This window comes from Convolutriloba macropyga, chromosome 1, assembly GCF_964194025.1.
Source record: "Convolutriloba macropyga chromosome 1, txConMacr16.3, whole genome shotgun sequence".
In the NCBI taxonomy this organism is placed as follows: domain Eukaryota; kingdom Metazoa; phylum Xenacoelomorpha; order Acoela; family Convolutidae; genus Convolutriloba; species Convolutriloba macropyga.
This window is the reverse complement of record NC_134468.1, coordinates 9,193,436-9,217,463: the sequence shown is the minus strand read 5'-3', so window position 1 is coordinate 9,217,463 and position 24,028 is coordinate 9,193,436. Positions and strand designations below refer to the sequence as shown.

The 24,028-nt window shown below is 34.1% G+C and overlaps 2 protein-coding genes across 4 annotated transcripts in view; one reads left to right on the top strand and one right to left on the bottom strand.

The window, feature by feature from the left end:
• Positions 1-3,557, top strand: part of LOC142345411 (uncharacterized) — a 110,885-nt gene extending 107,328 nt beyond the window's left edge. For both annotated transcript variants that reach the window (XM_075397460.1, XM_075397467.1), the window contains exon 3: positions 2,811-3,557. In XM_075397460.1, the coding sequence (XP_075253575.1) occupies positions 2,811-3,415 (605 nt within the window). In that variant the 3' untranslated portion in view covers positions 3,416-3,557. The remainder of the gene's footprint in view (positions 1-2,810) is intronic.
• Positions 3,558-13,676: 10,119 nt separating this feature from the next.
• LOC142345395 (uncharacterized) lies at positions 13,677-17,375 on the bottom strand. Of its 2 annotated transcripts, none has more exons than XR_012759318.1 (2): positions 17,218-17,375; positions 13,677-14,521 (listed from the first exon to the last, which is right to left on the bottom strand). XR_012759318.1 is itself a non-coding variant. In XM_075397439.1 (2 exons), exons 1-2 carry the CDS (start codon positions 17,013-17,015, stop codon positions 13,922-13,924), a joined length of 663 nt encoding a protein of 220 aa, XP_075253554.1. In that variant the 5' UTR covers positions 17,016-17,088; the 3' UTR covers positions 13,677-13,921. The 2 variants fall into 2 exon arrangements, 1 of the variants encoding a protein (XP_075253554.1); XM_075397439.1 differs by lacking the exon at positions 17,218-17,375 and adding an exon at positions 16,953-17,088.
• Between the last annotated feature and the right edge of the window lie 6,653 nt (positions 17,376-24,028).

Here is a 24,028-nt window from a genome sequence, read left to right as displayed (position 1 = left end):
TTTTAAGGCTTAAATGTGATTAGTATCCGTTAAATTATGATAAAAGTGACGTTAATTTTGTTAAGGTCTGGTTAATATTTGAGAATTTAGGCCAAAATGATGTTTATTTGGTTAAAATTTGATTAATATTACCCCACCCGGGTCAAGGAATTGATAAAACAGAGTGAATATTCAACTAAGGAAGGCTTAAATTTAACCAAAATTGGGTTAGTTAATGTGAAAATGCAGCAACGTGTGCTTAAATGTGTATAAAATTAGATATAAATTACACTAAACACGTATTGGGGGGATGAATTCTGGTTAAATTTACGTTAAATTGTTTGAAAATGCTATGTTTTGGTCAAAAATTCAGTAAAAATTAGACATATGTTACTCTAAATATGATTTGGGGGGATGATTTCTGGTTAAAAATCGGCTATTTAGTGTGAAAATGCTAAAATTCTGCTGTGAATTTGGTGAAAATCGGCTAAAGTTTAGTTTAATTAGGTGTTGGGGCGGTGAAATTTGGATAGTTTTTGGTAATTTGGAGTGTATATGCTAAAATTTAACCATAAATTTGGTCCAAATCGGGTCAGAAATAGTCTAAACAAGTTTTGGGGGGTGAATTCTGTATAAATTTCGATTATTTAGTGTGAAAATACTAAAATTTAAGCATAAATTTGGTCAAAATCGGGTTAGAAATAGACTAAACAGGTTATGGGGGAATGAATTTTGTTTAATTTTCATTTATTTAGAGTGAAAATACTAAAATTCAACCATAAATTTGGTGAAAATTGGGTTAAAATCAAACTAAATATGTTTTGGGGGGATAGAATCTGGTTGAATTTCGGTTATTTAAGGTGTAAATACTAAAATTTAACCATAAATTTGATGAAAATTGGGTGAAAATTAGGCTAAATAGGTTTTGGGGGGATGATTTTTGGTTAAATTTTGACTATAAAATGTAAAAGTACTTCAATTGTTATATAAATAAACTAAAAATCGGACATAGATTACCCCCACCCGGGTCAGAACAATTTTACAAGAGCAAAGAATCAGTTGCCTGTTACTATTTTAATGTAAATTTACTGTATTTCGGCCGTAAATTTGATATAAATTACACTATTTGTTTGTCTATTAGTGTGCTTTCACTTCTGTGGTAGTGGTTATTTTACTATTTTAATCCGATCGGATAGAAAAACAAAAATTCAGGCGTGATTCTTTCCTCTGGTCGCACCAGTTATCAAATTTGGCTGGGCTGCTACAGATCACACAATACGGGATCTCTTTATGTATGCCAGTCAAACTTGACAAAAGATATAACAAATCGAAGGCAAAGATATATGCCTAAGACCTGTCTGTGCTATAAGTCTCAATTTAAATTAGTTGGGGGGCTGAAAAGTTCAATTAATTAAATAGATAGTTTAAATGAACAAGCTTACACTGAGTAGTATTAAACCGGGTTGAGCTGTTACTCAATTGTGTTGTTGTTAAATGATTGTGTCGTTGAAAACTTCTTCCAGTTGATTTCTCACAAGTATGTTCTGTTGGAAAATTTGCTAAGTTGGAAATCTTTACTAAAATTTCTGTTTAAATTTAGGAATTTATTTTGCAAGAAAAATGAAGCAGTTGTCTGCTGCTCGTCGCTGGCTCTGTTATTTGTCTCTCTAATTTTATTCCGTCCCACTTCGCTGAGAGAAACAATTAATTCCTCTCAGCTCCGTTTGGGCCGATAGGGAGCGAATCACAAACTCACGTTCATAGTGAGGTGCTTCTTAATTTTCCTATTGGCCGAGAAGGCAAGAGAATTAACTCTTTTTTATCTCACGGAAAAATTATTGAAACTCCAAAAAATAATAAAAATCTAAAAAGCTGAGAGCATCAATTATTGATTTCGTAGGCGCCTGATTTCTGCTTTTTCCCTCTTCTAAAACCGCAACAATTATGGTTTTCTTGGGGGCTTTTTATGAGACTCTATTGTCTTTTCCCCTGAAGCAATCTGCTTCATCTTTATTGAACTTGGGGGGAAAGATCTGCATTGCAACTGTCAAAAGCAGAAGTAATTTAAATCAAAAGAAACTGTGGTTTTACAGGCCGCCTACGTTCAACAATGTACATTTTCTATCCTGGATATAAGCGAGGAGATCCAGGCCTAAAGTTGTGTTATTTAAATAAGTCGAACTGAGTTGTTTAAATACTTGTGTACTGGTAGTCTTAACAAGCGTTAGTTTGTTTAGCGCGCGGCGAAAGAATGGTTAATTAGCGCCTAAATACGTTCGCTCTAATGCGGGATTAATTATCCGTTCATTTGTAACGGCTCTCGTAATACTACAAAATGGAAAAGATACAAATTTCCCATCTTTTCCAAAGCTTTCTTCTCGTCACTCTTCATATTGCATTAGTGACAAGAAAACAGTGGCAAAAACAACAGTCTAATCTCAAAACAGAGATTCAACACTGTTTCCGGTTACTGTTACACAAATGCTAAACCGGGATTTAAAAAAGTTCTTAACAACGAGATTCAGAGCCATTTTTCTTATAAATTACAAAATTTGTGAAATTTCTCTACCGGGGACTAGAATCGCTTCTTTTCAAAACGTAACAAGGTTGAGGCCCAGGCCGAAATCGCCTCTGATCAGACCGTCAGAGACCGAAGTGACCTATGATCAGACAAATTCCAGGCCATTGACCAGACTGAAGTGCGCTCGAAAACAACCATGTAATTCGGGAGAACCATGCACACCGCTGATCAGAGGTCTAGTCGGTTTGGACACCTCGATCTAGTTTATTTCTTCAAAAAAAACTGAAAATCGAAAAAAATGTTTGTTTAGGCACATCGGTTTTGTACACCTTGCTGCTGTACCTCGGCACCAATTACGACGTAGACGAACAGATGTGCAACTTAACCCTGCTAGGGTTCAGCCGAATAGCATCCGGATACCTGGTCGTCATTTTATTCTACATCATTCCTCTGGCAGCCATGATAATCCTGTACCCTCTCATAGTTGACAAACTCCTCAGAAACAAGGTCCCATTGCCCGAAAACAGAATCGCCATGAACAAACGGGTTTCGTCGTTATTGATCACGTCCACGGCTGCATTTTCGTTCCTCTGGGCGCCCGTTATGATTCCGTCATTATGGCAAGCGATTGATACCGAATCCTGGAATAAACTTTGCATGAACCAGCCGTTTATTTTCAAGTTATACGTTGTCGGTAATTTATTCATCCTTTTGTACTCCGTAGTAAATCCATGCATTTTCGCGCTGATCACTCGACCAATCAGAGAGCCGCTTTTTCAAGGAATCCAGTCACAGGCGTTTGATCTGATTGGTCGGCAAAAAGGTTTCAACCCGAAAGGTTCGGACAAAGTGAATGTTAATTTAGACTCGGCAACTGACATGCTTGACAACAATGTTCAACATACCTCTGTTTAGAAAACAATAATTTCAATTCTCAATAAATTTAGTTAAAGCTTTAGAAATATTTAGTAAATGTTGTGTCATATCAAAGTACTGCGTTGCATACGAATAATTATAATTTTTTTTTAATTTCTGAATTTAATTTTTTGACGAATTGCTCTTTTATTGACCAACGTTACCATGATTGATGATGTGGCAATCACATTTAACTCTAATGGGATCAACATCGGGACTTTGACCTCTAGCCAGAGTTTCCAACCTTCTGCCCCCTGTCGTCCCAAACCGACTACACTATTTGAGGCTTCGATTTCACAAAAAGAACTGAAGGGGGGTTCCAATTATGGGCGCGGACAAATTATTTTCACACGCCAAGCCAAACAATTTTTCACATTTTGAACCGAATTTTAGTTCTAAATATCAAGCCAAATTATTGTCAAAAGTGATAACGCCAAAAATTAATAATTCGAGATCTTCGACTAGTGTTTAGACCGTCAGCGGTCCAGATGCAACTGAACATGAGAGAATTAACTCCTCAGAGTATAAATGAACATCAATATTATAAAATATGACTGCAAAAGAACTAGTGGTTCAAGGGCGGTAAAGTTGACACATCCTTATACCATGAACATGAAATTTTTGAACATGAACAAATTATAAGACAAGCCTACTTACTTTGTTAAAGAAAGTATTCATTTAACTTTCCAAGGAATCTTTAAGATAAAGTTTACATAGATAACATTGCGTAAATTTCCGCTTTTTTATATTGATCACTTCTAAAATTATTTTTTCAACAAAAAATTTCATTTTATCGTCAAACATATAGATTTTAATTTCATTGTAAGTTGTTTTGGTAAGACAGCTGCTACGTCAAATGTGTATTTCTACGTCGCCAGTAGAGTTTTGAAAAACAATAAAAAATAATGCTGAGTTATTTTGAAAACCAACTCAAACATTTCTTGCAAATCATTGATAGACTAACTTCGATATAGTTCTTTCTTTTTTAGCATCCAACCGAATTTCATAAAAATTCAAACAACAAAAAAAATAAAAAGATTGGACACATAGAAATTTCAAAATTTTATATTGCTGACGCACATCGTTACAAAGTTGTGCTGTTTTAGGTAAAACCGAAAACAATTAAATCGATTAATTTCAATTGTGTGCCGTTTGCCTTCAGTAAGAATACAATTTTTGGTAAACAGAAAAGCATCTGTAAATATATTCAGAACAGAAAAAATAATATAACTTAAATGATTAACGGATATAAATGTGCATAGATCCATAGACTAGCTGTTTTTGATCCAAAAGTTTTGCTGTTAATTTTTCAACACAAAATTTGACACGAAATGAAATTTTGACAAAAATTGAATTTGAACAAGATCTTTTGTTTAATACAATTACATAGTTTTATTCTACATGAAAGCTAGTGCACATTTACGTAGATGCTTTATCGTAATTTTTTTTCACTACAATTGAATTTGTTATAAACTGACGTTTTGCCAAATGCTCAGGCTAAAAACTCTACCGAAAACTGATTAAAATTGATTTGGTGAGTGAGAACTGTTTCAATTGAAATAGACGAACTTCAAGTTATTGAGCAATCATTTTTTGTGACAAAGTGAGTTCTCTGTACAAAAAGTCGTTAACCTTTTATTTTCTATCAAGTTCATTGGAAATGAATTTTTCAAGAACATTTTTTAATTTCTTTTCTACCACCACTCTTTATGGGTTTCAGGGGTCCTAATTATTTCTCCAAGTGTTTCTCAATTTTGTCATGTTTTAGCATTCTGCCAACTTCACTCCCAAAATTGATAAATTATTGCAAAATCTGTTGACCTCTCAAATTAAAAACCAAAGAAGAGATATTAAATTTTTCAAAGCAAATAGGGGATCACGACATAGTTTTGCTCTAAATCAGTGTAAAATATAGCTCATGACTGGAGAAATACAGAAATTGTCAACTTGAGCTACCTAGACTATATTACTTTTTAAAATGCCAGAGTCCGCAGTGGTATTACTTTTCAAGTTGCTTCTGGTAATTTTCCAATAACAATTTTGCAAAAGACTTTACTACTTGTTGAAGAAATTGAAGAAAAAATAGTGACAAGGAAAAAACCATCATGATTTTATTATTAAACGAGTAAATATTTTGTGGAATAATCCTATCAAAAAGTGCAGCTCTCTAAAACAATAAATTTTTTGTTGACAAATTTATCGAGACCTTGTCCTAAACAAAATTTGTCCGACCTCTACAATTTTTCTCGGAGCTTGTGTTGCTTATTGGTTTTGTAATGGACGTCGCCTAATGCATATTTGGTATCTGATTTGTTCAAACCCACTATTTTTTAACTACTTCATAGACTTTTCCAAAATTTTTACCACCAAATTCAATTCAATTTTTAGCATTAAAAAGGCGGCTCACTGTTAGTTAGATTATTAGACTATTAGAATATTAGTTTGTTAAACTAACTAGCTTGCTTCTAATCATTTCAATTAGTTTGGTCAGTTACATTAAATAATCAATTTTGTTCCTTAAAACCCATCCAGCAACCGGAAAGATTTTTTGTTTCTTTTTCTATTGGTGGCCTTTTTTTGACCTTGTAGAAAAAAATCTTTCAATTAATTTGTAGTTGGATGCTGACAGTTTTTGGTAGTTTTATGGTCGAGAGATATTAGAAGACAAATGCCAAAGACCAGTCTTTCAGAATTCACTCCATGAGCAAAAAATTTAATGATTGACTCAAGCTTCTCATAAGAGACACAAAATGATTTCCATTTTTGTTGAGCTACCGGAATTGCAGCAAAATTATTTGCAATTGCTTCTTTTTAAATTCAGACCTAGAATCAAAATACGATCTCGTTTGCTTTTTATCAATTCTGGTTTTATGTATTTGAAATGCAATAACAATTATAAAAAAGTGAAAGCTAAATGACACCTAGACGGAAAGTTTCATTTCTTTCCGGGTGTTTCATTCGTCCGTTCAAAATCTATTCGGCTCCCGTCAGATCTTTATTTTAATTAAAGAAAATTTTATTGTTTTATTCTGAAAAAGGTCAAACTGGTTGTTGCCTAAACGTAAAACTAAATTTGGAAATCTTCCCGGAACAAAATAGTTTGCTCACTTGGCTTTCTAGGGCCGTCTTCAGCATGTACAAAATGAAACCAATTTTCTGTAGAATTTTTCTTTTTCATCAACTGAAAAACCTGTTGAATTTTTTGAAAATGATTATAGTAATGGCTAAGAAATGTTATCTGTAAGACTGGCAATGACTGGTTTTTCAATGCACGAGTATCTCATTTAAAACTTTTTGAACTTGTTCTCGCAAAAAATACCTGGAATTTCATTAAAATAACTTTTGCTTTCGGTGCTGGGAAATTAAACAGCCGCTGAAAAGTGGCATTTTTGTGTTTCTGGTGCTAAAATTGAGAATTTCAACTGTTATCAACGGCAAAAAAATCAAAAGTTAGTTCCTAATCTTTATCTTATGTTAATAAAATAAAACTATATTGATAAATGTTCACCTGTTAACTTAGGTTTAAATTTACTTTCCTCTGTGTGAAGGACTCCTAATTAAAATTCCCCACTATTATTCACTGTTAAAATTGCTTGATATTGTTTATCATTTCAGAATTCAGTTGGCTCTGGACTATCTTACAGGCACTTTTTAATAAATTGCGCAAATTCATTGCAAAAAAGTCGGGTTGCAATAATCGCACAATCACAACGCAATTCAAAATCTCAGAAGTTTGCTTTCATTTTTTGACATACATTAGCACGGGGAATCCAAATCACTCAAAGTACAAAGTAATTTGTGTGGGCTTCAACCTCTACAGGGACTTGATTGGGAATTGTTTGCCAATCGGGAGCCAACCGCAAGAAAGAACAGCAAATCCTGAATCATTTGTTGGCAGTGAAGCCACATTGCATCGCTGATCTGTACCCTCGGGCTCTCGCTGCTTGCCTCGCATGGGACAAAGACTTTCTCGCGTTCATCCCGGATCCTGGCAACTGGGCTCCTGAATTTGAATTCGAATTTCGCTGATGGGCACAGTCCCACCCACAGGTTCACTGTTCCTTTAAACAGGAGACACACTGTTCTCCAGAACTAAAAAAACTATATATTTTTCTATTCTTTCTGTTTAATTTTTTCCTTTTTCATTTATTATGTCAATATTCTTTCTCCTTTTCCTCAAATTGAAGATTAAGATCATATTCGTTTCTTCTTTTCTCCGCTTGCAGTTTATGAAGTATGCATTAAACTTATAGATTTTAAAGGGTTAAGTAGCTCACACCGTAGCTAATGATGGATTTCTACCAGAAGTAAGCTGAAAAATCCGATAAGAACAAACTTTGTACCAGATGGAGATGAAATGGAATCTTCTTGTACAAACCGACAGAGACTACGGACTACAACTTTCTACCAACTGGGAACAAAACCTCACTACAAGAAAGTGGGAGACAGTTTGGCACTTTAAAGGAGCACTATATTTAACCTCTTGAAACCAATAATTTTTTTAACAAGCGGAGCTTCAATTTTCAAGAGACTTGCCTGTCTCATTTTAAAAATTTTCTGATGTTTCTAATTAACTAACTAGTGTAGCAGTCGAAAAGATGGATTTGCACTTTTAGATAATGAGAGACTGAAAAGACACTATTCTTTTTTAAATTGCACTAATTCCACTGACTACAGTCAGTCTATTGAGTAGTTACATAATGTCTTTACCTCTGACTCTGGTCTTATATCTGTATATCATATCCGTAATAATTGAAGTTTACTTCAATGTTTTACCGAGTCGGTTAGTCTGAGAGTAATGGGTAAGCTTACCTCGCGCGCAGAAATAAGTAGCCCTAACTCTTTATACCTTAAGGCTGTAGAAGGAGCCCACATCGGGTCCGCTTTAAATTTACATCGCAAATGAAATTGTGTTATGAACAGAAAAGAGGGGCGGCTCGAAACAATTAGAACTATTGTCATAATTCTATGTCAAGCTTGAACCCAGAGCAGATAAACAATTCAAGCTAAGTTGCGTTACACTTGTAGTATAAAAACCATTTTGCAAATGTCTGAAGATAGTCAAAATAAAAATATCTGAAGCCAAAACTCAGGGGTATTAATGAAGAGCATGGACGCCGCAACTATTGACCTAGATAAGCAAGATCCTGTCATTCAAGTGTGAACACGCATGCGAATATAACCAAATATCCCAAAGCAATTATAACTCAGACTATGATGATGAAGAATACAATTGCAACGCAAATGTCAGCAACCAAAAACAGTCAAACCAGTGAATCTCGGTGAAGTGGCAAAATCAGCTCCCTAGTTCTACTGTTTATGGGATGCTTTTCCTCTCTCATCAATTAATCTACTGACGATTTGATCATCAATACAGACCTTGAGAGCTATTTGACAAACTATCAAAAAAATGTCTCGTATCTGCGTTGCCGAACATTTCGGCATTGCTCAAAATTGCACAGTCGTATGATGCATGTTTAATTTTAACGTTTTAAAAATTTGGATCCACAAAACGTAAAAAACACCAATTATTGCTTACTTTTGAAACTTTTTTAGTTGTTTTGAGGTTGAAGACTATTTTCATCGTAGTCATTCTTCAATAAAGTTTTCATTAACTTCACAGGTTTCACTGACGAGGAGGATAGTGCTCAAAAAGGCCTCTTTTATTTCAGTTTTGCGGTTAATGGAGTTGTTGGTTATCCTGCCTCATTAATCCCTCAAAATTGCGGCTTTTAATTGGCTTCAACACAAATCATACGTGCTCATTAATTTTTGACAATATTTTCTTGCGAAATACACAACTAGATATTAATACTTTTTCAGTTTTGCCCGTTTTGTATTCTTTTTCTTTTACAGTTTTATTTTTTACTGATAAGTCTTGTTTTAACTCTAGTTAAAAATTTAGCTAATGTTTTCATTGGTTCTAACAACATTGGTTTTTGAAAAATGTTAGCGAGCGTTTATGATGTTTAAAATGGTAGACAGTTTTGTTACGTAGATCCTTATGCTCTGTTTGGGAAAATTTTTAATTGCTATGTTTGCTAGCGATGTATAGTGTGAGAGTCAACGAAGTGTAGGCATGCGCATAATCAACAATCAATGTGTAGGCATGGGTTTAGGAATCGTAGGAATCGTTCGTTGCTAAATGCGTTATGTTGTCTTTCTTCCACTCTGTCTTTCTTAGGCTTTCAACAAGTTTTGTTTCAAGTCTAATAGAAGTTTTTTCTGAGGGTGATTCTGGACGTAATATTTTTGACAACCATATTTTTCAAAAACAAATGGGATTTTTTAAAATTTCTGTTTATTTTCGTCTTTATTTGTTTTTCATTTAACCGTTATGACGGGCTTCTTTTCTAAGGCGGCTGACAGTCTGGTTTTTAGTCTGTTTATTTTGTTGTTTTGTAATTTAAAATTAATACATTTAAATTATTACTACATTATTACTACATTTAATAAAAACTACTACTTTATTTTTTTTACTTATAATTGCTATTACTTAAAATTACTTATAATTGCTATTTCTACTTTTTTTTGTTTCACTCGGATTGTATTTTTGGTCACGCATAATTTTCCTTTTTTCTCTAATTTTTTTGCTTTATTTAGGCCGCTTATATAAACTGCCAAATACTCAAATTAACTGAAAAAAAACTTTTTTTTTCATATTTAATTCTTTTCGATTGCAACATTTCATAGAGCTTTTAACAAAAGTTTGTATCATTAGCGATAGACTGTTTTTCATTTAAATTGCGTTTTGCTCAATGTTTTTATGAAAATATTTCTCTACGAGGCATCTGCAGCTAATTCACGGCAACGTACTAAATTTTTTCGCAGCAATTTGCAGCTCAGAAGAAAAGGCATTTTAAAAATTAGGTATCCCTTTAAGTGTAAACTGACTACTAATACCAGATTTCCGTCAGATATAATATAAGGCATTTACAATAAGTTAAAAACTACAACTGTTGACAACAAAACACTGCGTGCAGAATAGAACAAGAAGGAGCGTGCCAGTCTGTGCGTAGCACTGAATGTTCCAAAATATCTCTCAAGGTTGCAAAAACAATTAATAAATTCTGTCAGAAAAGCCATTGGTAGTATCCGAAAACAATTATATGCATTGGAGAAAACTACTTGTACTGTCTGACCCAACAAATATGACGTCCGAAAGACAAATAACGAAATCTTTTCAACACATTCAAGAACGGTAAGTGTTGTACAGTTTGAAAGACACAGACAAAAGTTACAAACAAACAAAAACACACAACAATTACATAAAATAAAAACAAACACACAGATACAAAGCCCAAGACAAAATATATACTTTTGGCAATTGCTCAAAACTCAAGATATATCATTGATCATTTATGTCTTCTTAGAGTTTTTATCTAAAAAACTAGGCTTGGGCATTTTGAGGCCATTTTATCAAAAACTATGATTTTGACGGTGAAATCTGAAATGTAACTTTTTTAGAATTTTTTTTTCAATTTTTATTTTTTATCAACATAATTGGACAATTATTTTTAATATCCTGATGATTAACCATGTATAAGACTTCAAATAAAGACTTATTTTTTAGCAATTTGTAGCAAAAAAAATCGTCACTTTTGTCATGATTTGTAACATTTTATGCACTCTTTCTCTCTGTCTCCTATGCAAACATGCCACGCATATTGCAAACACTCGAACACTAATATTCACCCAAACAATTGCGCAGACACAAATACAAACCCAAAAATTTTCTTCAAATCTTTTCTTTGCTCAAGGTTCCTCGCCGTTCTTTCATTTCTTTTTTTTTGTGGAAATTCGGGTGTGGACCTCTTGAAATGAATTTTTAATCGTTTTTGGATTTTTTAATATTTTTTGATGTTTCTTGAGCATAACGTGATAACCAACTTTTCAAAATATTCCAGACGCGCGTCCAACGAGATTTAAATGCAAACTTCTGGCATTAAAAACATGAAAAGCCGAAATTCATTGTGCATATTATATAGTTTTTGAAGTTTTTTTTATATATGACAGTCTTTGAGCTCAGCATCTATTTGTGTTTAACATTTGATGGAATTCTATCCTTCTCTTTCTCTTTTACAAACAAATTAACCACACATCAGAAATACGCAAATAGACATATACCCAAACAAACTCGCTTACAAACAAACACACACGCATTCAAACACAATTACAAAACGCCACAAAAAAGAATTAATAAGATTTAAAAGATATAAGAATTTTCCTATTGGCATCTAATTTTGACTCAATGTTCGTGACCGTTCTTTTGTGTCTCAATTGTTGCTAAAATTTGAAACAGACTTTCTGAAGTCAACTGAAATATTTGGTCATTTTTGGTGTTTCATGAAGATAATGGAACAATTATTTATTCAAATGTTCGCAAACGTGTTTTTCTTGAAAATGAAAAACCTACAAATTTATCACTGCAATTGTTTAGACCACATAACTTTGTAGAAAATTTAACTAATTTTTTTAGATTTCCTTACTCTAAGAAAATTTTTGCACTCTGCTTTATTTGTGTGTGACATTTAAAGAATTATTTCTCTAAAACTAACTGTCTCTCCATCTCTATCTCTCTCTCTCTCTCTCTCTGTTTCTGTCTCTTCCCTCTCTCCCTCCTTCTCTCTCTCTCTCTCTCTCTCTCTCTCTTTCTCTGTAACACGCAAACCAACCAAAACACAAATACGCACTCCCATAATTTCACAAAAGCAAACGCGAACGCACGCAGACACAAGCACACACGGTCACACACACACAAACACACACACACACACAAAACAAATATACACACACAAACACAAATACAAACCTCTCCATAAAAATAATACAAAAATGTTCGTTTTTTCTTCCGATCTTTACTCATTCTATTTCACCGTTCACTTATGTCCTGATTGTTTTCCCCTGAAACCTAGCTGTCGGTATTTTGGGGCATTTGTATTCGTAATTGTAAAATTGACACAAAAACCTGAATTTAATTTTTTCTAGTTTTACAAATTATTTTATTGTTTTTTTTTGTTTCTTGAGCAATACTGCCTTCTTCATTCCTTAATCTCGCAGATTTGATAACATTTTGGATTTTTTGAACATGATTTTTCTATTGAATATACTTAAAACAATAAATTTTAGCAAGTTGTCATAACGTTACTACTTTTTCTTTAACTTTGTACTCCTTCTGACAGTTTTTGCCCTCTGCCTCTAGTTGTGTCTAACATATAAAGGAACGTTGAAGATTGTTCTTAAAGTCTTTTTTAGTAGCAATCAGGAATGTTGATTATCAGATATTTTTAAATTTTGACCTCTCGTTTTCAGTTTTTAATTAAGACTTATTTTGAAAGAAAAAGAAATTAAATTTAGTTTTATGTGAATTGAAAAAGAAAAAAAATCGGGTTCTTCGAACAGAATTTTTTGGTATCCTTATAAAGAGTTTCATCATCAATTATTGGTTCATTTTTTTAATTTTAGAAAAAAGGCCAATGCCGGAGAAGATCAGTTCGCAGGGCAGTTTGAAAATACATAGAATTGAAAAACAAATTCTCATTTTCAAAAAAATTATGAGAACGTGTATTGAATTTTTCAACCTGGCATTCCATAAATACACTAACTTTTGAATCAATGTGTATTTTCCAATACTAGAGTAGATTAGTTCGAAACCTGCCTTGACATTATAAAGAATACAAAGCGAAAAGACATCAAAAAATTCCTTTTTGTTCCAATGAATTGTTTAATTTGATGTTCATATCGCGACACTGTTTTTCACGTCTCCGAGTTGTTTAAAATACCCAAATAGTTAGTTCTGATGAAACGAGAAGTATTTGCGAAAACAGCTCTAGAATTTGGGGGAGGATACATTTTTCTGCTTTTATTCATACTTTTTCAAAGTTGATTTTTGCTACTTTGAGAGCTCTAAGTTGCCTGAATTCTTCAATGTTCCAAAAACAATTCTTAAGATACAGAGAAAAAATCATTCGCCCAGTGATTTCAACCAGCAGAAAACAGGGAAATGGATGGAAAAGTTTTCAAAGAAAATTTGCAAAACAATAGTGATTTTTATGAAATTGTAAAATAGTTTAAATTTTTTAGGCTTGAAATTGAAACTGTAAGGACTATTTAAAAATCTCAATTTAAACTAACTAAAATGAGTAAATTTTTCTGTTCGTTTCGATTTGATTTTTGTCCGCCATCTATGACCTAGACTAATAATAGCAATTTTAGTCTATTTATTCGATTGTTCATTAGACATTAAAATCAGCATCAGGTTACAGAACTTACTCGCAAAAAGTCCACAGAAAACTATGCAAAACTTCATATCTTCTCGCATTTCTGAAAAAAGTATAAAAATGTTTTACAAAAGTTAACACTGAAACAAAAGTTAAGATAAAATTCTGACCTCTATAACATTAAAAATGAAGGCGCACTATGAGTCGAATGATACAGATTTATACGTCAGTTTCTGATAATCTTTTTTCGCTTTCTAGCATGAAGTTTTTTTGTTATCGTTTGAAATTACTGCTTTACCACAGTTATATTCAAGCGCCGGTTGATCTGGCCTGTGAAGTATTCGATCAAAGATTCCGGCTGGTTCTGGAAAAACACAAACATATTTTCCAACAGCGAGTAAACCTCACCCAATTTCTCGCAGTTCGTTTGTTCGGTGTCATTTTTCCCGTTTTCGTCTTCGAACCCAACTTGGGTGGACAAATCTCCGAACGTTTCTAGCCCTGACATCACGTGACCGACGATAACTAAAGCCCAGTTTCGATATGACTTCAGGTCCTCATAACTTGACGAATTCCCTTCTTGAATTTGTGAGTTCCAATTAAAAAGGGTTGCGTTTACCTTTTTCAAATCTGAGTAGAATTCTAGAACTTTCTGTGAAACAAAGTCATTATTTGAGGCGTCAAAGTTGATCATTAAATAAAAGGAATGTTTGCTGTTCAAGTTGCATTCATTTTCGACGTTTCGTCGCCATGGGGTGGTGTCTAGTCTGTACTCGTAGTATCGGTAGAGTTGGCCTTTTATCGCACAAAATGTTGCGAAACCACTTTGACCTTCTAGTTTTGACAGAGGTGAGTTGCTAGAGCCTTGAGTGACATCTACATCGCTCTAAACAGAAATGTTTCAAGGTCAAATACCAAACAAGAAAATATTGAGCGCACAAATTTCCTCGCAAAATTGCACGAAATGCGTTGAACATGCAAAAAATTGTGCTCCAAATTATTAAATAATAAGGCATTGAAAAGTGCTGAAATTATGTACAAAATGATCTTGAAAATTAGTGCTAAAAGTTGATATTTAGTTTCGCGCGGCGATGTCTAAGATGATAGTTTTGGGGAAAATTTAATAAACCCAGGTTAAAGATTAATTTATCCCACGATAGAGGTGTCATCGTTACAAAATCCGGTGTCATAAACGGAGAAAAAATATTACTGCAAAGAACTTGAACTCTCATGAAGATGAACCCCGTTGACCGTATGTATTCACAGCTAAAAGATGCCAAAATGCTAAAAAATATATTTTCACACAATTCACCCCAAATCTGACATTATTTCCCTGTGAAACCTTGTTCCGGAAAAAAATACCCCTATTTTTAAACAGTATTTTTCGACGCTGTTTTACAGATATGATTTAAGTATTAATTTCTACGCAAAATGAAGGTCTAATATTTTGATTTTGATTATCAGCGGCATATAATGGGTACACTATTTGGTTAGATGACATTTATCGGACCTCTAAAATTATGGCCAGCCAAACCCAGAGCTCCAAATGTTAACGAGGGATTCAAATAAAAGGGTTAAAGAAAAGTATCAGCCTAGTTCTTGCAAATCAAAAAATGACATGAATCAATCTATGAATCACTAACGATTTGGAGTTCATAGACCGTTAAAATAGGGAATCAAAGGTCATTAAAAAGGTGAGAGGCCACAAGTGAAACCCGCATAATTTTTAAGTGTGAGATAGCTGAGATGAGCTATTATTTAAAGCGTATGCTTTGAGCTTATTTGCTCTCGCTATTTTCGAAATTTTGATTCAAAAAAAGATCTGGTAAAAAAATATCAGTTACTAATCAGCTCCTTTTTAATTTTCACCTTCAAGTTATCGCATCACTGTCACTAACTTTCAATTTAAAATCAGTTATTGGAAATCTGAACAAATTACGAGATCTATATGCGGAGATAAAAAATAAATTAACAATTTTAGAAAGTATTTAATAAAACTTGATTTAATATATTTAGTACAATAATTAATGACAGCAGAAAAACAGCTCGCAAACGGACTCAATTAGGTTAGTTATGTAAAAGAACACTTTTCTATAAAATTTTTCGATGGGGTACGATAAATCTGAGATAAAATTTAAATAAAAAAGCCCTTTCTACAAAAAGGAAGCAGAGAAAAAAAGACCTTTATTCGATATTAGATCGATTAGATTTTTGTTTTCAAAACCATATAAGGATATCAATTAATAAGGCTAGGAATTAGAGCCAACTAGAAATGCAGATCCAAATATTAAAAAATGAGAATCAGAGACGACTGCTCATTAATAATTATTTTTGATTGACCAAACGATTTTATTGGTTAACTTTAAAATAAAAAAAATGCAAAAAAAATTGCGAATTAATCAGATATCGTTGTTTGATTAGCTATGGTGAGTGGTCGGGTCGCGCTCTATTTGAGGAGGTTGGAGGGCAAGGTGCAGGGAGGGGGGCTGGCGGAGGTGGAGAGTAGGTTGCTACCACGTATAGACCTTCATTACGCTAATTTCATTCAGAAAATTTTAGATTTTCAGATTTTTTTTCGTAAAATTGGCTTTAAAGTAATGAGTTTAAGATTCGCGCTAAGATCACGGGATTTATTGTGCTCTGAATCTCATTTTATGTCATTAGGCTCCACGCCCGTTCGGCTCTACGGCGACCTCCTGGGAAGGGTGAGGGGACTGGATTTACCAAAACTGGGGGGACTGAGAATTGCAAGAGGAATTTGACATGAACGTTTCTGGTTTGGTTGACGGATTTAGTTGCAGTTAATACCCCGTACCCAACTTATGGTTGCAACTATTATGTAATCAAAAAAGGTGCCAGAAATGAGAGCCGTTATTGCGCAGAGCCGAATGGGAAAAAATGAGGATCGGAGTCGAATGCCTAAAGGGAGTTCCGCTTTTTCACCCCTATCACAACCAAACGTGGGATTAATTTGTCTACTTAATTATGACAAAACATGCCTTTAATGTCGACTGCTAATTGGCGGGATGAAATGATGGAGGGGTTAAATGATAGAGGGGTGAATAAATCGGGGTTAAATGAATAGGGGTGAAAACAAGTAGAACCGCTTAAAGTCGATAGGCCGAATAATATGATTGGTCCAAAAATTTTTCACTTTTTGAAATTATTTAAATCTGAATCAGTGGTCGTCGCTTTATTATCTGCGGTGTGCATGGGTTGGGTCGGGTTTCATAAACTTTTTTCAAATGGGGGGGTGGGGTTGGGTTAGGGAATTAATTTTTTACTCTCTTTTAAAAGGCAGAGTGAAATATACTTACGCTACAGAGTCCTCTGTTTTCGTAAATACTTCTACAATCGGCTAAACTAACTATCGATATCATTATACAAAATCTAATAGCCACTGCTGAAGTCGACTTTTCAGTCAGGGTTTTTGAAATATCGAAAATGGCGAGAGACATCTTGATGATTATTTCGAAACTGATGGTGTTTTATTCAGCATCATAGTCTATTTATAGGGTGTATTTAGGAAAAAATTTTGTTAGACTTTTAGTTTTAGTTTGCGTTCTTGTTATTGTTACTCACCTTTCAGTGTGACGGTTGCATGAACGAAATTATCAGTAAAGGAAAAAATGGAACTAGAACTAGAAATAATGAAGATTTAGAAATTAAACAACTGCACTATGAATGGTTAGATGACGTTCAAGTATGAATTCGAGTTCGAGAATATTAATAGAGCACACTCGTTCTAGTTCGAGATAGCTGCTAAAATAACTGCTAAAATCTGGCATTATTGTTCCGGAGAAAAACACCCCTATTTTTAAACAGTATTTTTTGACGCTGTTTTACAGATATGATTTAAGTATTAATTTCTACGCAAAATGAAGGTCTAATATTTTGATTTTGATTATCAGCGGTATATAATCGGTACACTATTTGGTTAGATGACATTCATCGGACCTCTAAAATTATGGCCAGCCAAACCCAGAGCTCCAAATGTTAACGAGGGATTCAAATAAAATGGTTAAAGAAAAGTATCAGCCTAGTTCTTGCAAATCAAAAAATGACATGAATCAATCTATGAGTCACTAACGATTTGGAGTTTATAGACCGCTAAAATAGGAAATCAAAGGTCATTAAAAAGGTGAGAGGCCACAAGTGAAACCCGCATATTTTTTTCGAAGTGTGAGATAACTGAGATGAGCTATTATTTAAAGCGTATGCTTTGAGCTTATTTGCTCTCGCTATTTTCGAAATTTTGATTCAAAAAAAGATCTGGTAAAAAAATATCAGTTACTAATCAGCTCCTTTTTAATTTTCACCTTCAAGTTATCGCATCACTGTCACTAACTTTCAATTTAAAATCAGTTATTGGAAATCTGAACAAATTACGAGATCTATATGCGGAGATAAAAAATAAATTAACAATTTTAGAAAGTATTTAATAAAACTTGATTTAATATATTTAGTACAATAATTAATGACAGCAGAAAAACAGCTCGCAAACGGACTCAATTAGGTTAGTTATGTAAAAGAACACTTTTCTATAAAATTTTTCGATGGGGTACGATAAATCTGAGATAAAATTTAAATAAAAAAGCCCTTTCTACAAAAAGGAAGCAGAGAAAAAAAGACCTTTATTCGATATTAGATCGATTAGATTTTTGTTTTCAAAACCATATAAGGATATCAATTAATAAGGCTAGGAATTAGAGCCAACTAGAAATGCAGATCCAAATATTTAAAAATGAGAATCAGAGACGACTGCTCATTAATAATTATTTTTGATTGACCAAACGATTTTATTGGTTAACTTTAAAATAAAACAAATGTAAAAAAAATTGCGAATTAATCAGATATCGTTGTTTGATTACCTATGGTGAGTGGTCGGGTCGCGCGCTCTATTTGAGGAGGTTGGAGGGCAAGGTGCAGGGGGGGGGGGGGGGGGCTGGCGGAGGTGGAGAGTAGGGTGCTACCACGGATAGACCTTCATTACGCTAATTTCATTCAGAAAATTTTAGATTTTCAGATATTTTTTTCGTAAAATTGGCTTTAAAGTAATGAGTTTAAGATTCGCGCTAAGATCACGGGATTTATTGTGCTCTGAATCTCATTTTATGTTATCAGGCTCCACGCCCGTTCGGCTCTACGGCGACCTCCTGGGAAGGGTGAGGGGACTGGATTTACAAAACTGGGGGGACTGAGAATTGCAAGAGGAATTTGTCATGAACGTTTGTGGTTTGGTTGACGGATTTAGTTGCAGTTAATACCCCGTACCCAACTTATGGTTGCAACTATTATGTAATCAAAAAGGTGCCAGAAATGAGAGCCGTTAGGGCGCAGAGCCGAATGGGGGAAAATGAGGATCGGAGTCAAATGCTTAAAGGGAGTCCCGCTTTTTCACCCCTATCACAACCAAACGTGGGATTAATTTGTCCACTTAATTATGACAAAACATGCCTTTAATGTCGACTGCTAATTGGCGGGATGAAATGATGGAGGGGTTAAATGATAGAGGGGTGAATAAATCGGGGTTAAATGAATAGGGGTGAAAACAAGTAGAACCGCTTAAAGTCGATAGGCCGAATAATATGATTGGTCCAAAAATTTTTCACTTTTTGAAATTGTTTAAATCTGAATCAGTGGTCGCCACTTTATTATCTGCGGTGTGCATGGGTTGGGTCGGGTTTCATAAACTTTTTTCAAATGGGGGGGGGGGGTGGGGTTGGGTTAGGGAATTAATTTTTTACTCTCTTTTAAAAGGCAGAGTGAAATATACTTACGCTACAGAGTCCTCTGTTTTCGTAAATACTTCTACAATCGGCTAAACTAACTATCGAAATCATTATACAAAATCTAATAGCCACTGCTGAAGTCGACTTTTCAGTCAGGGTTCTTGAAATATCGAAAATGGCGAGAGACATCTTGATGATTATTTCGAAACTGATGGTGTTTACAAATATCTTTATTCAGCATCATAGTCTATTTATAGGGTGTATTTAGGAAAAAATTTTGTTAGACTTTTAGTTTTAGTTTGCGTTCTTGTTATTGTTACTCACCTTTCAGTGTGACGGTTGCATGAACGAAATTATCAGTAAAGGAAAAAATGGAACTAGAACTAGAAATAATGAAGATTTAGAAATTAAACAACTGCACTATGAATGGTTAGATGACGTTCAAGTTTCAATTCGAGTTCGAGAATATTAATAGAGCACACTCGTTCTAGTTCGAGATAGCTGCTAAAATAACTGTATAAAGCTTTACCATAGTTGTATATATCCAAGGTTATTAAATATTAGTTAATTGACAAAAACAACCAAAAGTACAGACAACAAATAAATGTTGCTCATTATAAATAAATGAACACAATAACTGAAAATTAAGTTACCTGGGAAAATTTAAGCTCAAAAACTTGTATTTTTGTCAATTTAGACAGTTTAGACGCAATTTAGACGCAGTAATATTAGGTGTAGTGTATAGTGACCTTAAATACTATGTAAAAGTCTATGTATATACATCGCGCTTTGACTATTTCTCAGAAATAGCAAAATTTATAGTCAGTATTCATGTAGCTGTGATTACCTGATCATCTGTTACATACACATACTACCACCCCATATAGCAGTAAGGAAGCGATAAATAGTAAGTTTGAAAGAAAGAAAAGCACGGGGGGGGGGGGGGGGGGGCGTGGGTTTTATGTTTACAGTGCGGACAAAAAGAACGCTGAATTTCCTGAAATGATGGTAATATGATAGAGGCCGTGTAAGAACTTCGCTTTTTAATCGATATAAAGCGGGTTAGTAAAATTATTTTAAACAAAAGTTTACTTTTATTATCAACAATAAATACAATAAGCAAGCAGACATAAATACACAAAAAACTCAGATAAAAGAAAATTTACGTTACGTAATTCACGAGAACTTAAAGTCTCGCTACGGAGGACCTTGCACTACGACAGTTTCATACAGAATCCCCCACCCCCCCCCCCCCCCGTACCATGCCTCAGTGACCAAATACGGAATATAGTGAATAGCCCCAGTGCCTGTGGAATACCCTGACCCTATGGTCACACCCCTCCCCCCCCCCCCCCCCCAAAAAAAAAATAATAATAATCTGGGTCTGGTTCTGTACTTCAACACGCCTACTTGTTTTCATCACAGCTCCAAAAAAAATTTTTTTTGTAACTGAGAGTCGCTAAAATTATCTACTGGGGACCAATAAAGCTGGGAAAAGCTACTGAAATAACGACTGTTTTGTCAAATCAAATGTTTTAATTGAAACAGCTTCATTTTAGACGCAAAGTTGACAGGTCATACCACCAGTCCGTCAACCAGCATCTACAAAAAGGTAAATTTGTCAACAGGCAGAGAATAGAGCAGTTTGATAAGAATGAGTCCCAACTAGCACAATTTTAAACGAGAGAATAGTCGTGGACAAAATAATCAAGTGACTACAACTGACAAAAAGGAGTCTTTCTTAACTTCAAATACCCTATCCCCGCCCACTCCTCCAAGCCCACACACTGACACATACGAAATTACAACCTCCAATAGTGTACACGCTGTGTGACGAATAAAGTGGGAGTGGGGGGGGGGGGGTTTGGGCTATAATGGGAATGAACACAAACAGAGTCAGACAAAAATACAAAGAAAGCAGAAAAATAGCCAGAAAAAATAATTTAAAAGAAATACAAAATGTTCAGAGAAAGCTGGCTTAACACTCCCAGCCCAGGTTGACTTTTCTTAGGAACCATATCTAAAATTATATATGGTTCTATACAGGCAATACAAAAAGTTTTCATCTGATCTGGCTATGGCTGACGTGATTTCCATATATAATTCTGATATGGTATTCAAGAATACGGTATCTACTTTTCTGCGTTCTTTATTAATTTTTAGACCTACTCCAGAGTTTTTAGAACTCATGGCAACCAAGAGCAAGACCACTGCTGTTTGTGGTCGTAAATATGGTGGCCAAGAAATAAAAAAATATCAACTACTGACAAAGCTACTAAACAATTAGTGAGTGTAATCGTGAGATATAATTGAATCAATTACCCTGAAAAGGTCTTATCAATTGCTGAAAAAACACTCCACAAATTCGAGTCTGGTCCCCAGACTTGGGTTTTGATATTTATCTATAAAACCGACTTGTAGGTTCATTGAGGATTGGCAAAACGGCTCAAAATTTGAAAGAATATGACAGTTGTGATTTCATTAATAAATTCTGCCAGTTGACATGACACTTTGGCTCTCTTAGCTCTTAACAATGGGAGGGAAAGAATCACGCTCTCAATAAAAGCTTCGCGTAACTTTGTTTTGCGGATATTTAAAAAATCAGTAACGTTTTGCGGTGAGGTCAACGAGATACCGGCTTTCAAACGCACTCATTTTAGTAATTGAGGAAACAAAAACGTGAATTTAATAGTGACATTAGGCTGTCATTGTTCTGTTCTATCGACGATAACCCAAGAAACTCCTACAAAACTGTTTTTTTAAGCCATTAGACATTTTCTGAAAATGTGCGAACTAGAAACACGCTTAACTGAACTTATTAAGATTGGATTAAACAGTATTCGCAAAAGTTATTTCACCAAGTGAAAAATTTGTAACAAAATTTTATTTCGCAGAAAGAAATTTTTACGGAGTCACGGAATTCAACCGACTGTTGTCTCAATAAAAATTAATTTTCGATGAAAAAAAGGATGTGGTTTCCTACTGGTTTGATGTTCATAAGTTTCCAGCATGAAATTTCATTTGAAGCGTGACTGTGGAGATCACATAACGATTCAAAACTGACAAAAAGATGGAAGAATTCACACGCTTGCTTAGATTATGTATTTTAATGTTCGCCCGGAATTCTGGTGAAAACAATGTTGTGATTTTGTTGTTGACATTAAGATACTTTGCCGTTTACCAGTTCTTTTTTGAAGTTTTTAGAAAAAGGTTCCACTTTCTATGTAACATTTTTGATGTTAAGCACTTTCAATTTTCAATACTCGCTTTAAAAATCTACTGTGCATCATTGACACTTTTTAGTTAGGCCTCCTAAGAACTCATTGCACAACTCCCTCTCCGATTAAGACTCTTTCTTATGCTTGAATTTCTGTGAAAAAAATCTTACGAGAAAAAAAAAACACTGTCCAACCGATTCCTCAAGTGAAAATTAGAAAAAGAAAGAGAGAGAGAGAGAGAAGAGAGAGAGAGAGAGAGAGAGAGCGAGACAGAGAGAGAGAGAGAGAGAAATGGAGTGCATTGATAATTTCATCAGAGAAATCTACAGATCCCAAGGTTGCCTCTTTAACTTTCCCAATCTTAGGGATCGAAATTACGACACTTCCAAATAATGTAACCATGACTTAAACCTCAAATCAGTGAATGACACTGAAATAGGTTTGGAATCTGCTAAAAATAGCTTTAAGAAACCTGAACGTAGGTTTTGGTCAGTATGCGATAATTTAACTTAGCCAATCAGCTTAGATGTAAAAAAAACGCGAACTTGAATCCTTTTATAATTTGAAGACTTGAGAAAATTGAACTTAATCTCATCTAAATTTCTATTTGCATCACATTATCGCTTTTTCAAACGCGTAGACTCTTTTTAATATCTCTGTGGTTGCCAGGGTACTGTCAAATCCATTTATGACTGTGATATTGTTGCCAAAAAAAATATGGTGGTCAACCCGGGCAAATTTACCTTAAGTGAGATTACCGTAGCTAAAAATTGTTGTTTGGAAACGTAAAAAGGTGCGAACTAAGAGACACTTACACACACAAACACATACATACTTAAACACCGAGGGACAGATAGAGAGAGAGAGATAGATAGATAGATAGATAGATAGATAGATAGATAGATAGATAGATAGATAGATAGATAGATAGATAGATAGATAGATAGATAGATAGATAGATAGATAGATAGATAGATAGATAGATAGATAGATAGATAGATAGATAGATAGATAGATAGATAGATAGATAGATAGATAGATAGATAGATAGATAGATAGATAGATAGATAGATAGATAGATAGATAGATAGATAGATAGATAGATAGATAGATAGATAGATAGATAGATAGATAGATAGATAGATAGATAGAAAGATAGATAGATAGATAGATAGATAGATAGATAGATAGATAGATAGATAGATAGATAGATAGATAGATAGATAGATAGATAGATAGATAGATAGATAGATAGATAGATAGATAGATAGATAGATAGATAGAGAGATATATAGATAGATAGATAGGTAGATAGATAGATAGATAGATAGATAGATAGATAGATAGATAGATAGATAGATAGATAGATAGATAGATAGATAGATAGATAGATAGATAGATAGATAGATAGATAGATAGATAGATAGATAGATAGATAGATAG

What these genes read in the sequence shown, in the direction of transcription:
- LOC142345395 (XM_075397439.1), bottom strand. Translation starts at nt 17,015, where the DNA reads ATGATATCGATAGTTAGTTTAGCCGATTGTAGAAGTATTTACGAAAAC. An exon ending in AAAACAGAGGACTCTGTAGC is followed by an intron (nt 14,522 to 16,952) that starts GTAAGTATATTT and finishes ATTTCTGTTTAG; the next exon opens with AGCGATGTAGATGTCACTCA.